Genomic DNA, 18,583 nt, shown 5'->3' with positions numbered 1-18,583 from the left:
TCTCGACTTGGGTGTCTATGTTTGCATAGTCTTTCTTTTATTCGAACACAGCAAGTATTATTAATAAATGTGTGTGTGTATAATTTGATATATCATTCTTTACGCGTATATTGCACGTGTTAGTAGGTATATAGACGAGTGTCGAGAAAGCTTACATACGTGGTATAGGTATCACTTAAAATTAAACACGTAGAGTAAAATAAAATCGTTATTAAGCATTTAACTTTCAAGAGATTCGGTTTGCCATGGCCCGTACATGGTTAGTGAGTAGTGACTATACACATTGTGTAGTAGGTAGGTACACAGTACGAAAGTAGTTAATTATTAAATAATAAATCCAAGTTGATTAAATTAAATTAGTAAATACAATTATGTACACGAAACATTGTTTTTTGTAAAATTCTCAGTTTTATTATTTCGCTTATTAAAATACATAATATTATAAAGCCCCTTGTTATATCTTATACGTATACGCACGTAAGATATAATTTTTGAAGTCATTAATAAAAGTAAATCAAATATTATTTGAGTTGATGAGTACACTGAATGTGTTTACTTTGATATTATAGCAATGCTATAGAATGTGAATTTAAAAACTTGAACCTCAATGGATTTAGTTGCGTCACTGTCTACAACTATATCTACATTGCGATGTATATATTGTGTATGTACACGGGTGATCGGTGGTGTAGGTATTCATATTGGGTGGTCATATACCTACTCATATTATATTGGCACCACGATGGCCCCGCCCGATCCGCTTTTAAATAGTAAAACAGTAGTCGGTGCATACTACTTATTATGTCATACATTATATATTTGTATATGCATAAAATTAAACGCGTGTAAGATATGTGTTCGAGACATTAAATTCTCGTCCAAATGTGCTACCGCAGCGACTATAATATTTCTGTTACGAATATTAATAGAATAATGCATGTAGGTATAATAATAATTAAAAAAAAAAAAAAGCGATTGCTCGATAGAGTTAGTTTGCCGGAAATCGGCGTCAACTTGTCGTAATGCTGCACCCGGGCAGATGGTACCTAAATGTATTAATGACGACATGGATTTCGTAATCTGGCGATGTAAAAAATTCCGATTCGTGCGCAGTGTTGCGGCCAATCGTTCAGTAGCAGTCCGTAAAATTCGTACAAATTATACGCATATTAAGACACGATTAAGTCTCGTCAGAATTTGTCAATGATCATTGTGATTTTCAATGACTTCGTTAATAATTATTAAAGATGTGGATGATGAATCATCATCATTGATGATAAATAACTGTATTTAGACATGGTATATAACAAGTGTTAAATAGGTATAGTATAGTATAGGTATCGTTCGATGTACTAATATTTTATATTATATATATAGCTATGTCTTATACCAGAGATGGTAAGTAGGATTTGTTAAACAACACATTAATTTATGACACAATTAAAAAAAAATGCATCCGGAATATTATTTCAAATTTTGAACATTGTGGTGTTGTCAACACCGCAATCTGTTTTTTCGTTATGTATTCGACGACGTTTCAATTCTTTAACATGTATTCGCACACTACTCACAAATTTATTTGTTCTGATTGGATTAGTTTGCGAATCGAATAACTGCATTTCTATAAATTTTCTAATTGCATCCAATTAATAGGCAATAATTATTAAAATCTTGCATATAAAATAAATCGAGATAGTATTAATAATTTTTATCAATTTTTCAATTCTCTTAAAATTATGAAATCTTTGTAAAAACTCTACTTTAAATCAAGAACATTTGAAAATCATCAGTAAAATTCCAATTTGTTCGTTCAAAAATGTCCACTTTACCTAACATTTTTTCAGTCTTGAAAAATATACAAATTTTTCAAATTTGATATAATTAATATACATATCTATACTTTAATTACTTTTTATTCAAAGTATTTTAATTTAATATTACATCTATAAAAAAACATCAATTTTGTTAGCCGCTTTGTATCATAAAGTTTTTTAAAATTGGTTTTATTTGTATGTAAAAATAGTTGAATTTTGTCCGAACAATTTACAAATGTATCTAACGGTATAGCTCGGTTTATGCAACGTACACTATTACATATTAAAATAGTATCATATTTTTTAGAGTTGACATAATATAAAAGCTTTTTAAATTGTTTTTTATGCATATCGCGAGAAAAATTAATAATTTTATTTACTTGTCTGACAATTCTTTTTAATCATTAGTGTCGACTTTGGAACACTACATTTGCTGATGTATGATGCAGTATGTAATCCAATTAATGGATGTCCAACATGCTTTTCACATAACTTATTACTTCCCCAGTTCTATCCGTCGTAACAGAAATAATGTTTTTTTTAGATTAATGTTAAGTTTCTTTAATTTATTGACGACAACATTACAAACATCTATACATACCTTATTTAGTTCTTTCCGGTATATTAGATAATTTTAAAAGTTTCTCACGCATTTTATTTGCTTAATCCTGCGAAAACTGGTAATTTACCAAATGACTTTATATCAGTTGTTTCATCCAAATAAATCGAGAAAAATCACTATTATTAATATCAGTCTGCAGAAGTTGATCAGAAATATTGACAGTAATTTTTAAAATTTTTTCTTTAACAGTTTTTATACTCGGATGTAATTCTTGAATTATTAGAAATATTTTTTTAACATTATTATTAAAATCTTGAAACAACTACGAGTAGGAGGAGCAACTTTTAACATGATCGTTTTTAAAAATTCGTCATCAAAAAATAGCTTTGAGTGTATAACGATATATATAAAAATTCACTTAATAAATTATACTGATTTTCAATTACTTTCAATCGCTGAGAAATAACTTCTTTTCTTTTGGCAATATTTAACTTGGACATTTTTTTGTAGTTCGTTTCTAAATGCCGTTTGGTAGAAAATGTCAGAGATACAGCAATTTCAGAGCACAGACCGGATCGACTTATATCTCCATATTTAATAAAGCCACATTCAATTGGTCTTGTTGGTAAAATATTTCGAACATCCTTTAATTTTTATTTTTTGGTAGGTAATATTTTGAATAAAAACAAGTATTAATAACGTAAAACTCGCACACAGTCGTACTCTCTCAATACACAAACGATAACTGATTAGATATTAATTAATAATTTGTCTATATACTTCATGACACAGAGTCCTAGCACAAAATATTAATAATAATAAAGATAACAATAGGTACGTCGTTGTGAAATATAGATTATTATTACTTGTAAGTGTAGTAAATTGATAATTCAGTTTTGTTGATATGTAATATTCGTATAATATATTACTTAAATATATATATATTATATTAACACGTCACGAAAGTGTTTAGGGTGCCATCGAAAATTTCCCCTGTACCAAGCTTAGTATGCATACCACTTATTTGCCATCCCTGTGTTATGGTATAATTTCGTTTATTTTTAAGCTATACTCAGTTAAGGCCTAAGAGCGTCCGTAGAGGGGAACATAGAGGCCAATGTCCTACTGAAATTTGATTCCAGTTGTATGTAATTTATAACACACGCATATTGTATGTGATACACTATATTGCAGTGTTCAAAATATATTTCTAGAACAAAACATTTTTCTAAGTTTATAACATTCGTGATAAATTTGTCGATTTTGCCCTGCAGAATGAAATTTTATTCAGCGGATCTGTTTCAATACCTACGGCTTGTTTATCCGACATTTTAAAATTAAAAATTGTAAAAATCATATTTGTTTTTAATACCTAATCATATTTCCTATAACTTAACTGTTATTTATGGTTTATTTTTAATTTTCGACTAAGATATAGGTAAACGTTATGAAAACAATCGGGCGTGGCTCTGTTGCTCATCTGTAAGTTTGTCTTTGTTTTAAGAGAATTTAGGACGAATAGATATCGCTTATAAATTGTAAAAATTTAAAATTAACAGATATAATGCTTTATTAATAAGTAATACGACTTCACTCATCAATTGATAAAAATAGTATTAACTAATGAGTATGCGAACTGTCACGTATGTTTTGCTGGACGAAAAGCTCAAAAGCACATAATATATTTTATAGTGTGTTTATTAGTCTTTGAACTGTATTTTACTGAAGATTTTAAATTTAATCATATATATGTATCCAGCAGTCAAATGTCACCCAAACATATCATAGATTTATCTATTACAATGAGGTTATATCACTTATAAATTTATAATACATAGTTATTGATTCTCACGTCAGCCAATATAATTAATAATTATACAAATTCCCTTTTGTATAATAATGAAATTGTTTTTTTATTATTACTTTGACTTGCTTTCAGCTATATTCTATCACATATTTATAATCAATTAATACGTTTTCAAAACAAACCATAGGTACACTCGGGTAGATATACTATAGGGAGTATACCGGTGTACACAATATATTCGGCATGTTTTAAACAGTATACTTTTTTCCAAATAATAAATATTATATATATTTAATAGTTATTAATGTTTTGAAGAGAATAATTTTTTATATGGGTTTTGGTTTACCAAAATAATAATATTTAATTATTTTTTTTCACGTAGGTAACGACCGGACAAGTGATATGTTTAAAAATGTTATACTTGCTGTATGTGTGTGAGTATATAAATATAATACGTAAATAAACTTTCTTCAATTGTATATTGAACCATGCATATCAATTCTTTACCTATTATAAAGTTATTTTATAATAATTTAAACGGGCGTAAATATATATATTATATGATATTTATATTAATCAGTATTTATAATTGTTGACATTGATTTAAAAACAATTATTTTTTTGATTGTCTACATACATATTATACATTAATATTATATATATATATATATATAATACTTTTTTAATTAAAATAATGAATTGGTTACATAATACATTCTATTATATGTATTATTATTATACTAAATCATTATTATTTTATACTGTTCAAATCGTCTAAAATTTAAATTATCAAACAATCAAAGTTTGAAACTGTATGCACGAATATATTGAAATTAAAAAGAAAAAATTCCTAACATATAAATCACATAAAATATTTTAATGATATAAAATTATTTATTTTACAATTTTCATGAATGATTTTTGAAATTATAATTTATATAAATATATATAATTTGTATATTTAATTTTTTTTTTTAATATCAATTTTCAATTTAATTAGTCAAAAATGTATTATGTACCTTACGTATATAATATTATACACAGTATATAGTTGTAAATAGTATAAAATCGTGAAAAACAATTTCTTATACTTTTCAAATTTATCAATTGATAAGATCTGTAATATATATTATATCAAATACCTATAGGACGGAAATATATTTTTATTGTTGTAGAATAACAAAATTATAATGTGTTAAGATAAAATCAAAACTTTTAACGATTAAAATGAGCCAAACTCATCTATCCATGATTGATATTTTTCAATATCTTGACTGGTAACAGTTTTTCGACACCTCTCGATAGCTTCGTCAAAATCTTGGACCGTTACTGGTAAGTCTATGTCGGCACGTTTTATATTCTTAATTTGGTCCGGGGTTTGTCCGACGATCTTACGCCTCATACCCATCATAGCTGCATCCCGGCAAACGTTAGCTATGTCAGATCCTGTGTAGCCTCTTAATTTATTGGCTACGAATCTATAATCGAAGGAGTCGTCCAAATTTACACCTTCCAAGCACAGTTTCAACAATGTTATCCGCGACTCGTCTGGTAATCAATAATTTATATTTTATTATTTATAGGCCTTAAAACTTAAATTACAAGTTGTGGAGTATATTTATAAATTATAATCAAAAAATATAAAATATTTATAGACATACATCGACAAACAAAACTGTTGATACGATTAGTACAAATATAAACTTGGCCCGAGATTATATCTTCGTTTATAAAATACTGTTTGTAAGTTCAACTCGAAAATAGACGTTATTGAAAAAAATTGATTAAAATGACTCAAAAACATGATATATTTTAGAATTTTAAAAACAACTTTTAAAGAAGTCGAAAATTATGGTATGACAATTTAAAAATACATATATAATTTTATAATTAATATAATTATTGTTTTGAAATAAAATAAAACGTGCTGTATAATAGGTGCTTATTAAATAATTTAACATATTAAATTTTTCATATATTACAGTACGACAAAAAATATTTTGGAAAGGTGTAATGAATATAATGAGCACCATCATTTATAATGTTTTAATAGTTTTCGTGAAAAACGAAATAGAATCCAATTTATTATCCTTATATTATAGAGCCAAATTTAATCAAACAAATACTATTAATATTTAATTTGACTACAGATAATTTTAAAATTTATATATTTTTATTTAACCCGTTGTATGAAATATACAATTACCATTTGGTAACGGCAAATATATTCTCTTTTCGAAGCGTCTTCTGAAAGCGTCATCAATATCCCATGGATGGTTAGTGGCTGCCAGAACCATGATAGATGGGGTATTTTCTTCGTCACTATATTATAATGGTGTAAATAGTTTTTTTTTTTTTTAAACAAAAAATGTCACGTATAATCATTTATTAGTGTCTAGAAATATTCACCTGGACGAGTTTAAGCCATCCATGTGAATCAAGAGTTCCGCTTTAAACCTCCTAGACGCTTCGTGTTCGCCTTCGGAACCCCGTAAGGAACACAACGAGTCTACTTCGTCTATGAATATTGTTGACGGCGAATGAATTTTTGCCATTTCAAACAACAGTCTGACCAATTTCTCTGATTCTCCTCGGTATTTAGATGTCATCGTAGACGAGGAAACGTTGAAAAACGTCGTCCCGCACTCGGTAGCTACAGCCTTAGCCAACATTGTCTTCCCGGTACCGGGCGGACCGACCATTAAAACACCCTTCCACGGTCTCCGGATGCCCTACAAACCCAATATCGAAATTAAACTACACATATCAGCGGTAAGTATAGGCGCCTAGTATAGTATAGTAGTACATATACGATTAAAATTTAAATTATAATTAAATTGTAATTTATATCAGTATGGAATATTGTCTTAACTCTTAATAGTATACACTAATTATTAATCGTGAATTTGGAAACACGAATAGAATAATATTTTGTCATTTTGATTAAAATAAAAGAAATGAATGATGCATGTTATATTATGATAAAGTCAAACTATAATAACATTATACCATGACATCATAGTCTATAGGTCTATGTTTTTATCTGAGGACCATTTATAAGCTGAAACGTTTTAACTTTTAATATATTATAGAAATCATGATATATACATAACAATAACATTTAATATAAATATTGCTAATAATGTTCATACAAATCTTAGAAAATTTATTAAATTTTATATTAGTATACGAGCAATTCCAAATATCACGGTGTCATGAATAATTTTAATAAGTACATAATCATTATCAATGGATATTTTAATTAGACAATATTTATGAATCTCTGTATATTTAATGATGATTTATTGATTAAACTGAATATTAAATGTTTAGTTATCGATCATGACTAATCGTTGATTTTTTACATATTTTATATATTACATATTACATCTCAATACTGTATTGCGATATTTATAATAGATATAACATATATATGAAAGCTATAGCTTTGTACTTTTATAAAATTTAATCTATATGTGTCAAGGTTATAATTAATTTGTTAAATATGAATATTTTTATTTCAACATAATAATACTTATTATACACAATGTATTTACGAACCTTAAAAAAATCTGGCATCAGCATCGGTAACACCATGGCTTCTTGTAATAATGTTTTCGCATGCTTCAAACCAGCGATCCGATCCCACTGGACATTGGGATTTCTCTGTAAAATGTCTTTTTCAATAATGTCTACCAAATGAGGTTCGTAACCAATGACGGTTTTGGTTTTCTGTGGTTGTTTTTTATATTCTGTTGGTCGAGGAGCCGTCGATGGCGTAGGATGATGATGAAGTGGTGGTATTACAGGTTTTGTTCTATATCCACCAGGATGTGAACAACACCTTTCAACACGAACGCAAAATATTATTTATGATAAGATCGTCTGGTAGTATTAAAATCCTCATTTACCTATCCCTTTTTGGGTGTATGGCGGGCAATAGCTCTGGATCTCTTTTTCTTAAAGAAGCAGCCCATTTCTCGGATGGACCGTTTGATTTATATTGTTGCTGATTATTACCGTTAGAATGATTATCTAAATATAATATTTTAACTTTTAGCTGACAATTACAATAGTTAAGTTAAAATTGTTTTATTTATTAAATACATATCTTACCATTATTTGCGCGATTAGTATTGGATGCAAAGTTTTGTGTCTGCGTTTGTTGTGACGAGGATCTGTAAAGGTGTGATCGTTTTGATGATTGGTTTGTTCGTCGAATGGGTTTAGAAAATGACGCAAATGATGAAAACGGATCTAACAATGAATCCATCATACGAGCAACTTCTTGTTGAACTATCCATCCTGACGGTCTATTATTAGATAGCCTGATTTAAAAAATAAAGTAAAACAAATTAATATTTAAAATATTTAAACCTAAATCGAAATAAAATTAACCACAATATTCATAACTGCAACAATATAATATATTATATCAGCCAGCTGCAAGTCAAAGTATGCTGCCGAACACAATTTATTAAAATAACTAATACTTATTATAATATTACTGTGGATTAATGAATTTCACTTCCTCAAGGGATCAAAAACTGTAGAAAAATTTTTCAACGAAACCTAAACAAAGCGTTCTTGGAATTAATTTACAAATCTATAATACTTAGTATACATATACAATTTAGCGTCATATGAAAGACATTTTTACAAGCATTGCTCAACTTAAAAAAAGCTTTTAATAAACAGAACTTTTCAATAAAAACTATAAAATTACATTATTTCAATAATACAATTGAAATATTAGGACATGGTATACTAGCCTTAACAATAATAACACAAAAGTAATTACAAAATTCAAACAACCCGAAACTTGAAAAGTTTTTTTTTTTTAGAATGTGTTCTAAATACAGACAACGAATCAAAATATTTTTCAAATTGTATGCTCAATAACATATTCAACAAAAAGAGGCAAAAATAAAATACTAATAAATACAAATATGAATACAAACGACCTTTTATGGTATTAAAACATTTAAAACAAAATTTAACTATCAAATTATTATCTATAGATATCCTATATCTTTACTCGACCAATAAACCTTACAACTTACCTCGAACTAATATTTTAATTTCTAAATATACTTACATGTAATATAAGAAGACTATCAGTATAAAAGAAATACACATCCACCATATTTATGAATTCTATATTATCATTTCGAATAAATTATATTTAATTTATCGCGAATGAACATGTATAAATTATTATTAATTATTATCTCAATTATTTTTATTATTGATATTATCATTATAAAAATAGTAACAATACTACGGTAGATGTAATATAATATTATATACTATATCAGGCGGCTAATGGCTATTAACTAAAGCATGTCACTAAAAATAATTTATAATATAATGCATATAAAATTACATAATATGTACAATGTACTTTAAGGATAAATAATATTAAAATATAAATAATAACTATGAAAAGAATCATATCAGTATTCCAGAGCGTTTAGATAAGACCCTTTAACCCTATATAACGTAGAGTATTACGTTAATATAAGTGCGTACTTATGTCAAAAACATATAATACAATTATTTCAACTTTCAATAAAATATTTGATTGAAAAACACTAAAAATAGAAATACCTTGACGTTTCAGTGTCATTTCTGACAATTCATTAATAAAAATTGGTTGAAAATTGATTTAAATGAAATGTCATTTTCGTGGGTACCTAAATATTATATTATGATGATACTAAAAAATAAAAATCATAAATAAAAAAATGACGCATAACTTAATAAATATAATAAATATGACTATAATATTTGAAACCAGTTATGATAACTATTCAACAAAAACATACGCGAATTTGAAATTGTCTGCACATTTTAAGCTTCTAACTTTTATTATTGTTATTATAAATTTATAGTTTTAAGCTATTTACAACTTAAACGACTTATTAGAGTGACTTACATTTTAAATAATTTATAAAATGCTAAATAGTTGTGCTTCATAATTTGTATAGATTTAATCACTATAAACGGTAATTCACTTGTACTCAATTATTAAATTTTATTTTATTTTTATCTACCAACGTATTGTCTAAAAAAAGTTGGTCACCATTTCACCAAGTTTTGTACTTTATAAATAAATAAATATTATAATATATAGCTTATACTATCAGCGAAGATGATTGCTGACAATCAGCATTGTTCTATCATAGTACAAAATAAAGGTTTATAAATATTATATTATGTCAAAATAATCGTGATTTTTAAATTATCTACATTATAAGTATTAAATATAATTATTTACTTATTTATTTCAATATTAACTGTGCGCACTTACTAAGTTACTTAAGTCAGAACACAAAAAAAAAGTGTATATGTAATGTGGGTAAACAAATACAATGCAAATGTTATAAATTTAGTGGGATACTTACTGAAAAAATGGATCATTAAAAAAAGGATTATTATGCATATCAATCAACGTTATATTTTAATAAATTAAAAATTTGTATAAAATAAATTATATATATATATATGTATATATATTTTATAATATGAATAACATTTGTTGAAATGAATAAACGTGAATAAAACATGAATATAATATATAGGTATTATGGTATTCGTTCATACTAAAACGATAGTATAACAAACGTGTAGCCATAGTAATGAAACATGGTTACGGATAATGGGTCGAAATCACAATGAAATAACTAGGTACCACCTATATATACGATATTTCTATTAAATTTTACTTAATTTGAAAACATACCTATTAAACATACGTACTGTGTTGATGATGAATAAAAAGTTTAATTATGTTACATAAACATTTAAATTGATAAGTTATAACCACATAATAACGTGTAACTATATAGTTTAGAGCTATAAACAAGATTCTATAGAAATAAAACTAAAATGTTTTGTTATTATTTCATAATTTTAAAACTGTTATAGGAAATCAGTTTTATTCTTCAATAATTGAAGAATAAAATTATTGGCGGCCAAAAGAAAAAATGTGTATATACATCAAACAAGTATCTAATCATTTTGTAGATATAAAAATTATGATAATAATAATTTATTAATTTTATACAGTCTTAACCCGTTTTAATTTCAAACCTAAAACTTAACCAAAAATTACTTTATTTTAAAACATATTGGCGTCCTTATTTGAATATAAACAACAGGAACAGGAATGTTATAATAGGTCAAAAACACTTGTCACGCAACTCTTTTTCTAAAAAAACTCATACTTTGGTATAGATATCAACCAAAAAGGAAATGCCGAATTTCACTTCGCCATGTCATACGCGTGCCTGTAATTTCATTGACCTCCTCTGGCCCCAACACCGATCGATAAACTTTATATGTTTCTTTATAAGCAAACATAACTGACACTTTTTTGACATAAGTAAGTTTATATTTTTATACCAAATGGACGTTTTAAGTACAATATTGATTATATTTAATTAATTTAATTATTCCAGTTTTTAATATGAATTATTAGCTGGGTAATTAATTGTTAATTTAAATACAAACTTAGAAACTTTTTCTCACACATAAAATATATTTTTAAATATTCAACAATTTTTAAATCGTATTTAAATACATCGACATCAGTTTTTAACTTTCCTTACTAAAATAAGTTGACAAAATGTTTTAATTGGCTCATAAATGAATAGTCATTTTATAAACCCATACTACTTTTTAATAAGTTCTCGTCTATCAACATTTTGTACACTTATATCATAATTATTTAATTTGATGACTACTATTATAAAATTATAAAGTTTTAAGAATTCAATGTATATTTGACTGAATTATAATATATGTCTGAAAGATACTTCTATATCGTCGAATTACAATATAAAAAACTGAATATATACAATTACCTAAATTATGTTGTCCGTTAAATATATATTTATATTGTAACTACAAAGATTTATATTATAAATAGATACATAATAAATAATAAATTCTAATGAATATAAATGATTAATTAATATTTAGAAATAAAGTCATCCTTAAGGTACCTATGAATTTTAAGTTGTTAATTTTCTTAAAACTTAAAAATAACTAAATATATATGTTGAAATGTTGAATAATTACATTGTATATACCGGATTTTTTATAGATAAAATGATTAAGTGTATAATCATTATCCAAAAATAATAATTCGGCAGAATATTTATAAGAATATTGTTTAATTTAATAACACTTCAATTTTATTTTACAGACAACCTTTTGGGGAATGGAAAGTCAAATAAACTCAAAAGACATGCGGCTCAAGAAAATATAATGTTATTGACATACAAATTCAAAATGTAAATGTGTTTATTAATTTATAATTGTATATATTATTGTGTTATGTATAATGAAAATAATAATTGAGTGCAAATCAACTAACAATATACTCGCATATACGTATGCGAAGTTGAATTGGCCTGTACTTCAGATAATAATAATAACAATAATAAAACGATGAATTAATTTAACTCGAGATATTCGAAAGCTGTCCTTAAATTGTGACAAAATAAATTATCGCTATGTCAGCAAGTATCAGCTATAATACACGACTTTTTAAAAACGAAAAATGTTTTTTTAACGGCGCATTAAATATGCAATTTAGCAACACACCTGAGAGAGAAATCAGGCATAGTAAATATAATAAATAATATTATATTTTTATTACAATAAAAACGACTTATGATCAATATTAATTATAAAATATTATACGATATAGGTAAAAATGTAATGTATACCATTCGTTTTTGATCTATACCACGAACATTGGTAAGTTATTCTCAACATCCATATATAATATACAATCGTACCTATTTTATTAATAATCATAATATTATATGTATTATTAGAGCCGATAGTTGACGTTTTAGTCTTGAAGATCTCAACTAAAAAACTGTACGAAAAGATCCGTTGTTTCTCGATTCGTCTCTGAGAGGGTGTGAATTTGCGGTAAGGGGTCGAGCGATAACAGACGTTTGTTGATGACTAAACTTAATGTGTTAATAATCGTACCAGTAAAAAACCGTTCGTCGTGAACCATCGAAATGCTACTATTTAAACATCGCGATAAAAGCAAGACACGTTCCGAATTAAAAACGTTCCAAATATTTTCGGGTCGGTCGGTTTTTCTGCAGCACATATCAATATATCGTTATCATCACGAAAACGCGTTTGATGGGATATGACAATTATTGTGACCAGATATCTGTAATAGAATTCGACCTAAATACGGATACTAAATGGCTATACATATGCTATACAAGTACAGCCACAGAAACCCGTTACGAATAAATCGTGCTAAAATATAAAATCGTATAACGCGCTAAGATCTGACATTACGATATAGCAATCATAATATTATTCTCGTCTAACGAGTCGAATTCTGCGCGACACGAGCACGTGGAGTCCGCGGTCTCGAGTTACTTTACGTATATTAAATATAACATTACCCCGGAGGAAGTTTGTACAAGTGTCTCGTGGTGACCGGTACGGTCATCTGTATCTCGAACTCGACGTTTCGACTACCTTCGGACATGGTGGTGTTGTGGCTACTACATTATAATATAATATTAATATATGCACTGCCCAAGTGGACACGACCCCGGCGCGTGCGCTTGTAAAAAAAATGCGTGACGGCCGTGACGCGGTTGTCCAGCACGCCATGGTGGTGGGTCGACGGTTTCAGACGACTCGCGTAGGTCGTTGTCGGCGAACTGACCCCCCCTCACTTTTACCATACCTACATTATCACCACCTCCACCGCCATTACCGGGTGAACGCAGGTGTTATATCGGACCTCCAGTTAGGGGGTAGCGGCCACGGCGGCGGCGAGAACGTTGCCCCCGAGCACGATTATATATATATAATTACCACCAAGTCCGATGTTATGCCACATAACGACATTGCGAAACGATTGTAATAACGCACGAAACTACGATAATCGTTTAGTTGAGGGTACACATCGATCACCGAGTATTAAATGATATCACTAGTTCAAATCTTGCGCGTAGAGGTCAATGGTACGTGCTAATAAATAACAGAAGTCGGCCCGGTAAATTTAAGTTTCCCCGCGATCGAAAGCATCGTAAATGACCGATGCAATGGCATTTTCCCGCCAATGAAGATCCGTGCGAACTGCAATAATGAATGCATTTTAATAGTTCACAAATCGCGCAGGTATAATATAGACAGGCGTGATTTAGCACGTTTTTTTAGTAATTACGCAACGATACAGAGTTTCGATCAAATTCATCAAAGTTATTTTAAAAAATGCATCAATTCCGTATGACATTCGATGTCTACTTCATTATTTCCATGAATTTATCATGTCTATAAATACTGTGAGTAATGTATTTTATATACACAATATATACTTTACAACCTATATGCGTACTATAATATATTAAATAGGTTTTCTCATTTCGAACAATTTTATTGATTTCAATGAAATGAAATTAGGTTAGAATGTAAAATTAATTTATACTTAAATGCCAAATGGATATAGTATTATAAGTAAATTAACAGTTTCCACTTTTTATATTCGATTGACAATTCGGTTAGATATTGCAAGTTAGTATATGAATTACAATTGTACTTAGCATTAAATAATTTTTATTTTTACAACTGATATATACTGAAATAAAATCATAAAGAGTTAAAGTTATGTAAGAAGTTATATTTTTTGAAATATTAAGTGTAGACACTTCAGTGGAACACCATTAGTAATCTTAATTTTCATGCAAGCTACCAAATTCTTACCAATTTAACAATCTTTCTATTAATAATAACTGTAATTCTAATTAATAACTAAGTATGATAATATCAAGAACAAGTGCAGGAGCGGTGAATTCTTTACAATTAAAACATCAAATTTGAATTTATATCTGTGGTATGATGCTTAAAAGTTAAAAACTAATCGTACAAGTTATAGATATATCACTATTCAGTATTCACACAATATATCGGCACTCTCGTAGTTACCCTAAACGTGGTTACCCGATTTTCACACTACTTAAAAAAATAAAAACTGTTAATGCAGCCGATAATCTGTATCATAATACCCGTATCCATCGATAGGAGGTAGGTCCTGCAATCCATTCAAACCTGCAGCCGGTCCACCGCCGATGGTAGCGATCGTAATCGAGTGAGAATGGCTTTGAGCGGCAAACACTTTGCGCCTCTGGTCTGCGGTTAGTCCGTCAAACTGCACCATGTCGACCCGTCCTTTGCAGTTATACACATCGAACGTGTTGACTAACTGCACATTGACCGGAAGGAACGCAATACATTATTATAATATATTATGTATGTGTAGGTATATTGAACAGCTTTTGTGATAAACGCCGCGGGGTGCGTTGAACCGGCCGCCGCTACCACCACCGCCGGAACCGGCAAAACTGAAGACTTAATATGTAATAAAAAGTTATTGGCCTACGTCAAACACAACGACGCATCGAGGACTATACTTGCGGAGTGAATAATTAATAAAAAAAGGAAATATACATCATTTGTGTGAATGTGTGTGTGTGTGTGTGTGTAGTGTATAGTGTGTATATATAACTCGACTTTATTTAAGGCACGCCAAGGAAGACAACCGAACGTCGACCTAGTGAACGCGATTTTTATTTGTATATACATAATATATTTTATAAATATTTGAATACAATAATAATATAATAATATGTATGTGTGTAATAATTTTTTTATTTACGAGTAAGTTTATATAAATGGCTTTAAAAGTACTCGATTATAATACGCCGAATTCGATATCCGATTAATGCCAACGTTTTTGTTATGAACTCAAACCCGTGTATAAATAGAAGCAGAATAAAACGAATAAATCATTCAATGCACGTGACTCTTGGGCGGAGGGTTAAAATGTAAACAAATTTTCGCTTGCAAAATCTTTGCGGTATTTCCATTTACCCTTCACCAACTATCCATATAACACGTCTTAAATACACGACCGGAGGAAGTGCGAAGATTCTTCTTAATTATTCGTAGCTATTAATTTTTTTTAACCTATAATAATATGAGTGTTTCGTGGGCAATAAACACACTTTAACAATTTAACAATTAAAACGTATTGTAATAAATAATAATTCATAAATTATTAGTATAGTTTTATTGTATATGTATTATGTACCTATTGTACATTGTAAAAATATAGGTACGTAAATACGTATAATAACTAATAATTACCTAATAATGAATTGCTTGTTTTTACTGTATGTGCGCCTGTATACAATAATTGTTATAAACGACCTTAACGCTTGGTAAATACTTTACAGTTAGTTTAAATAAATATTAAATGCCTATTTAAATATAACTATTATTTAAAATAAGTCATTATACATCATTACTCTTCTTAAAAAGAGCAATGAAGACTTTTTAGTCCGACAATAATGGTCTTCGGATATTGTTTGATTGATTACGTCTTCATATTTTTTACTAATTTAATTCAATGACATATTCACAGCAAAAATATTATTGTTAGATTCATTACCATAATAGACTTTAAACAGCTTAAAACAAAAAATTATACAAATTACATCAATTTTTAAAAATGTAATAAGTATCTTCTATTGATAATATGAGTTAAATTTTTGGTTTTTTTACTGCAAAAAATATTATTTTTTATTTGTACTCAGACTTCTTTTTCAAAACAATAATCAACCTTTTTATCATAAAATATTAAGCAAATGTTTTTTTGAACATATTAATGTATCTATATCAAAATTCTTACAGTAGTGTTTGAGTTAAAATATATATGTATATCTACCTAATGTAACGAGATCGGGAGAAATCTACTGTTGAAATAATAGATACACTAATGCGGATAATAATTCTTAAAAAATGCTGAATAATAATTTAAAAAATATGTAATATATTTTTTAGTACCTAATGATTATATTTTGATAATTTTTTTATGAATTTTAAAATGTTAATAGATTAGTTAAAATCAATCAGTAATTACTATAGTTACTATAATTTAAAATCATAACTTCTACCCCATATTTTCCAAAGCTAATAACACAGACTATTATCGTAAGACATTAACTTGAGTGATTCTAAAATATAACTCATTCGAATTTGATTTAAATTTTTAAAAAAAATTATCGTTTGTCAAACGAAATTGATAAGTATATCCGATATAAATATTATGTTTTGAATATATGTGATTTACTCATTGATTACACATATACATATGAATTAAATTTACAGATTTTCAAATTTAAATACACGTGATCACGTGAATCTTAATTCACGTTCAAATCCAAAAGCCTTAACTACCTATATTACCACAGGACTTCTCAAAAATGCCATAAAAATTCAAGTAGGTATTTGAAAACATAACCTTTATAAGTATTAAGTATACACATTTAAAAAAATTCCAAAACCAGAATTTAAATAAATTAAAGAAGAAAAATTGCAAAGCAAATGTGGTGAGTGGTGACTGGTAACCAACATCAACCTTGGTGTGTCGTCGAGCTTGTAAAATTTTCTACCTACACATGTCATATGAACTGATTTTTCGGAATCCAAAAAACTTTATTCTGCAATGAATACTGTTCTCGTCTGCATAAAATAAAAAAAATTATGTAAGTTATCATTCCAAGCTTTTGCATCAGAACAACAGTTGTTCGCTGAACTCGACAAAAATCTACGAAAACGAACGTTACGCCATTGAAGCATTATAATACATTAATACATATTGCATAGACGAACAGATGAGTGGTCGTATTACGTATAATAATACATATTAATTAATAAGTAAGTACCTATACGGTTCTACAATATTTAATGGAAAAATATTTGATTTTTTTTGTGTAGAGTAAAATGAATTTTAAATTTTCCAGTAAAAGTATATTTAGATTAGTTGATCATGAATATTATGTTGGTTATTAAAATAATCTCGGCGATGTGTATCGTGTCATTTAAGTAATAAAAAAAAAAAAAATGTAGCCGTACAACACTATTTCGACTTATACTATTACATAATATTTATAATAAAATTGTTTTATTACAGTCCCAAACAAAAAACTGAATAAACGATTGGTCTTGATTACTTATATTATTTCAATTTACAATGGATACTTTACCGGTCATTGACACATCGACATATTTTACAAAATAATGTTATATTATTCTGTGCTATGGGTTCGAAAAAATATTGCGATCCGCCCATGGGTTTAGTATCCGGTGCGTTATCGTTTAGATTTTCCGTAACCACGATTATTGTGATTGCTACATCCGGTTTTCGGATACCTACCGCCGATATAGAATAAACGGCAGATCCGAGTTAGGTCCCGAGTACTAGGGTTAAATCGTAGGTACTACACTAGTTGGGTCCGGGATTATTTTAAGTAAATAAACAATCCAAACGAAAAAAAAATTGTC

At 27.9% G+C, this 18,583-nt stretch overlaps 1 protein-coding gene across 3 annotated transcripts; it reads right to left on the bottom strand.

Annotated features, from left to right (window-relative positions):
* Positions 1 to 5,328: 5,328 nt before the first annotated feature.
* On the bottom strand, positions 5,329 to 15,408 carry LOC112597057 (katanin p60 ATPase-containing subunit A1-like). 3 transcript variants are annotated; one of them, XM_025342965.1, is made up of 7 exons: positions 15,244 to 15,408; positions 8,300 to 8,511; positions 8,095 to 8,218; positions 7,745 to 8,027; positions 6,593 to 6,915; positions 6,390 to 6,505; positions 5,329 to 5,731 (listed from the first exon to the last, which is right to left on the bottom strand). In XM_025342965.1, exons 1-7 carry the CDS (start codon positions 15,393 to 15,395, stop codon positions 5,406 to 5,408), a joined length of 1,536 nt encoding a protein of 511 aa, XP_025198750.1. In that variant the 5' UTR covers positions 15,396 to 15,408; the 3' UTR covers positions 5,329 to 5,405. The 3 variants fall into 3 exon arrangements, with proteins under 3 accessions (XP_025198750.1, XP_025198751.1, XP_025198752.1); XM_025342966.1 differs by lacking the exon at positions 15,244 to 15,408 and adding an exon at positions 13,633 to 13,743; XM_025342967.1 differs by lacking the exon at positions 15,244 to 15,408 and adding an exon at positions 10,591 to 10,675.
* Positions 15,409 to 18,583: the final 3,175 nt, after the last annotated feature.

Source organism: Melanaphis sacchari, unplaced genomic scaffold (genome assembly GCF_002803265.2).
Source record: "Melanaphis sacchari strain LSU unplaced genomic scaffold, SCAv2.0 Contig36_pilon_pilon, whole genome shotgun sequence".
Lineage (NCBI taxonomy): Eukaryota > Metazoa > Arthropoda > Insecta > Hemiptera > Aphididae > Melanaphis > Melanaphis sacchari.
This window is presented reverse-complemented; position numbering and strand designations above follow the sequence as displayed.

Bases quoted from the DNA above. Each gene is read 5' to 3' on its own strand.
- LOC112597057 (XM_025342965.1), bottom strand. From the start codon at position 15,395: ATGGTGCAGTTTGACGGACTAACCGCAGACCAGAGGCGCAAAGTGTTT. The intron at 6,506-6,592 runs GTGAATATTTCT...ATTATAATATAG, and splicing joins GATGGCTTAAACTCGTCCAG to TGACGAAGAAAATACCCCAT. The intron at 5,732-6,389 runs GTAATTGTATAT...ATTGATTACCAG, and splicing joins ATATTTGCCGTTACCAAATG to ACGAGTCGCGGATAACATTG.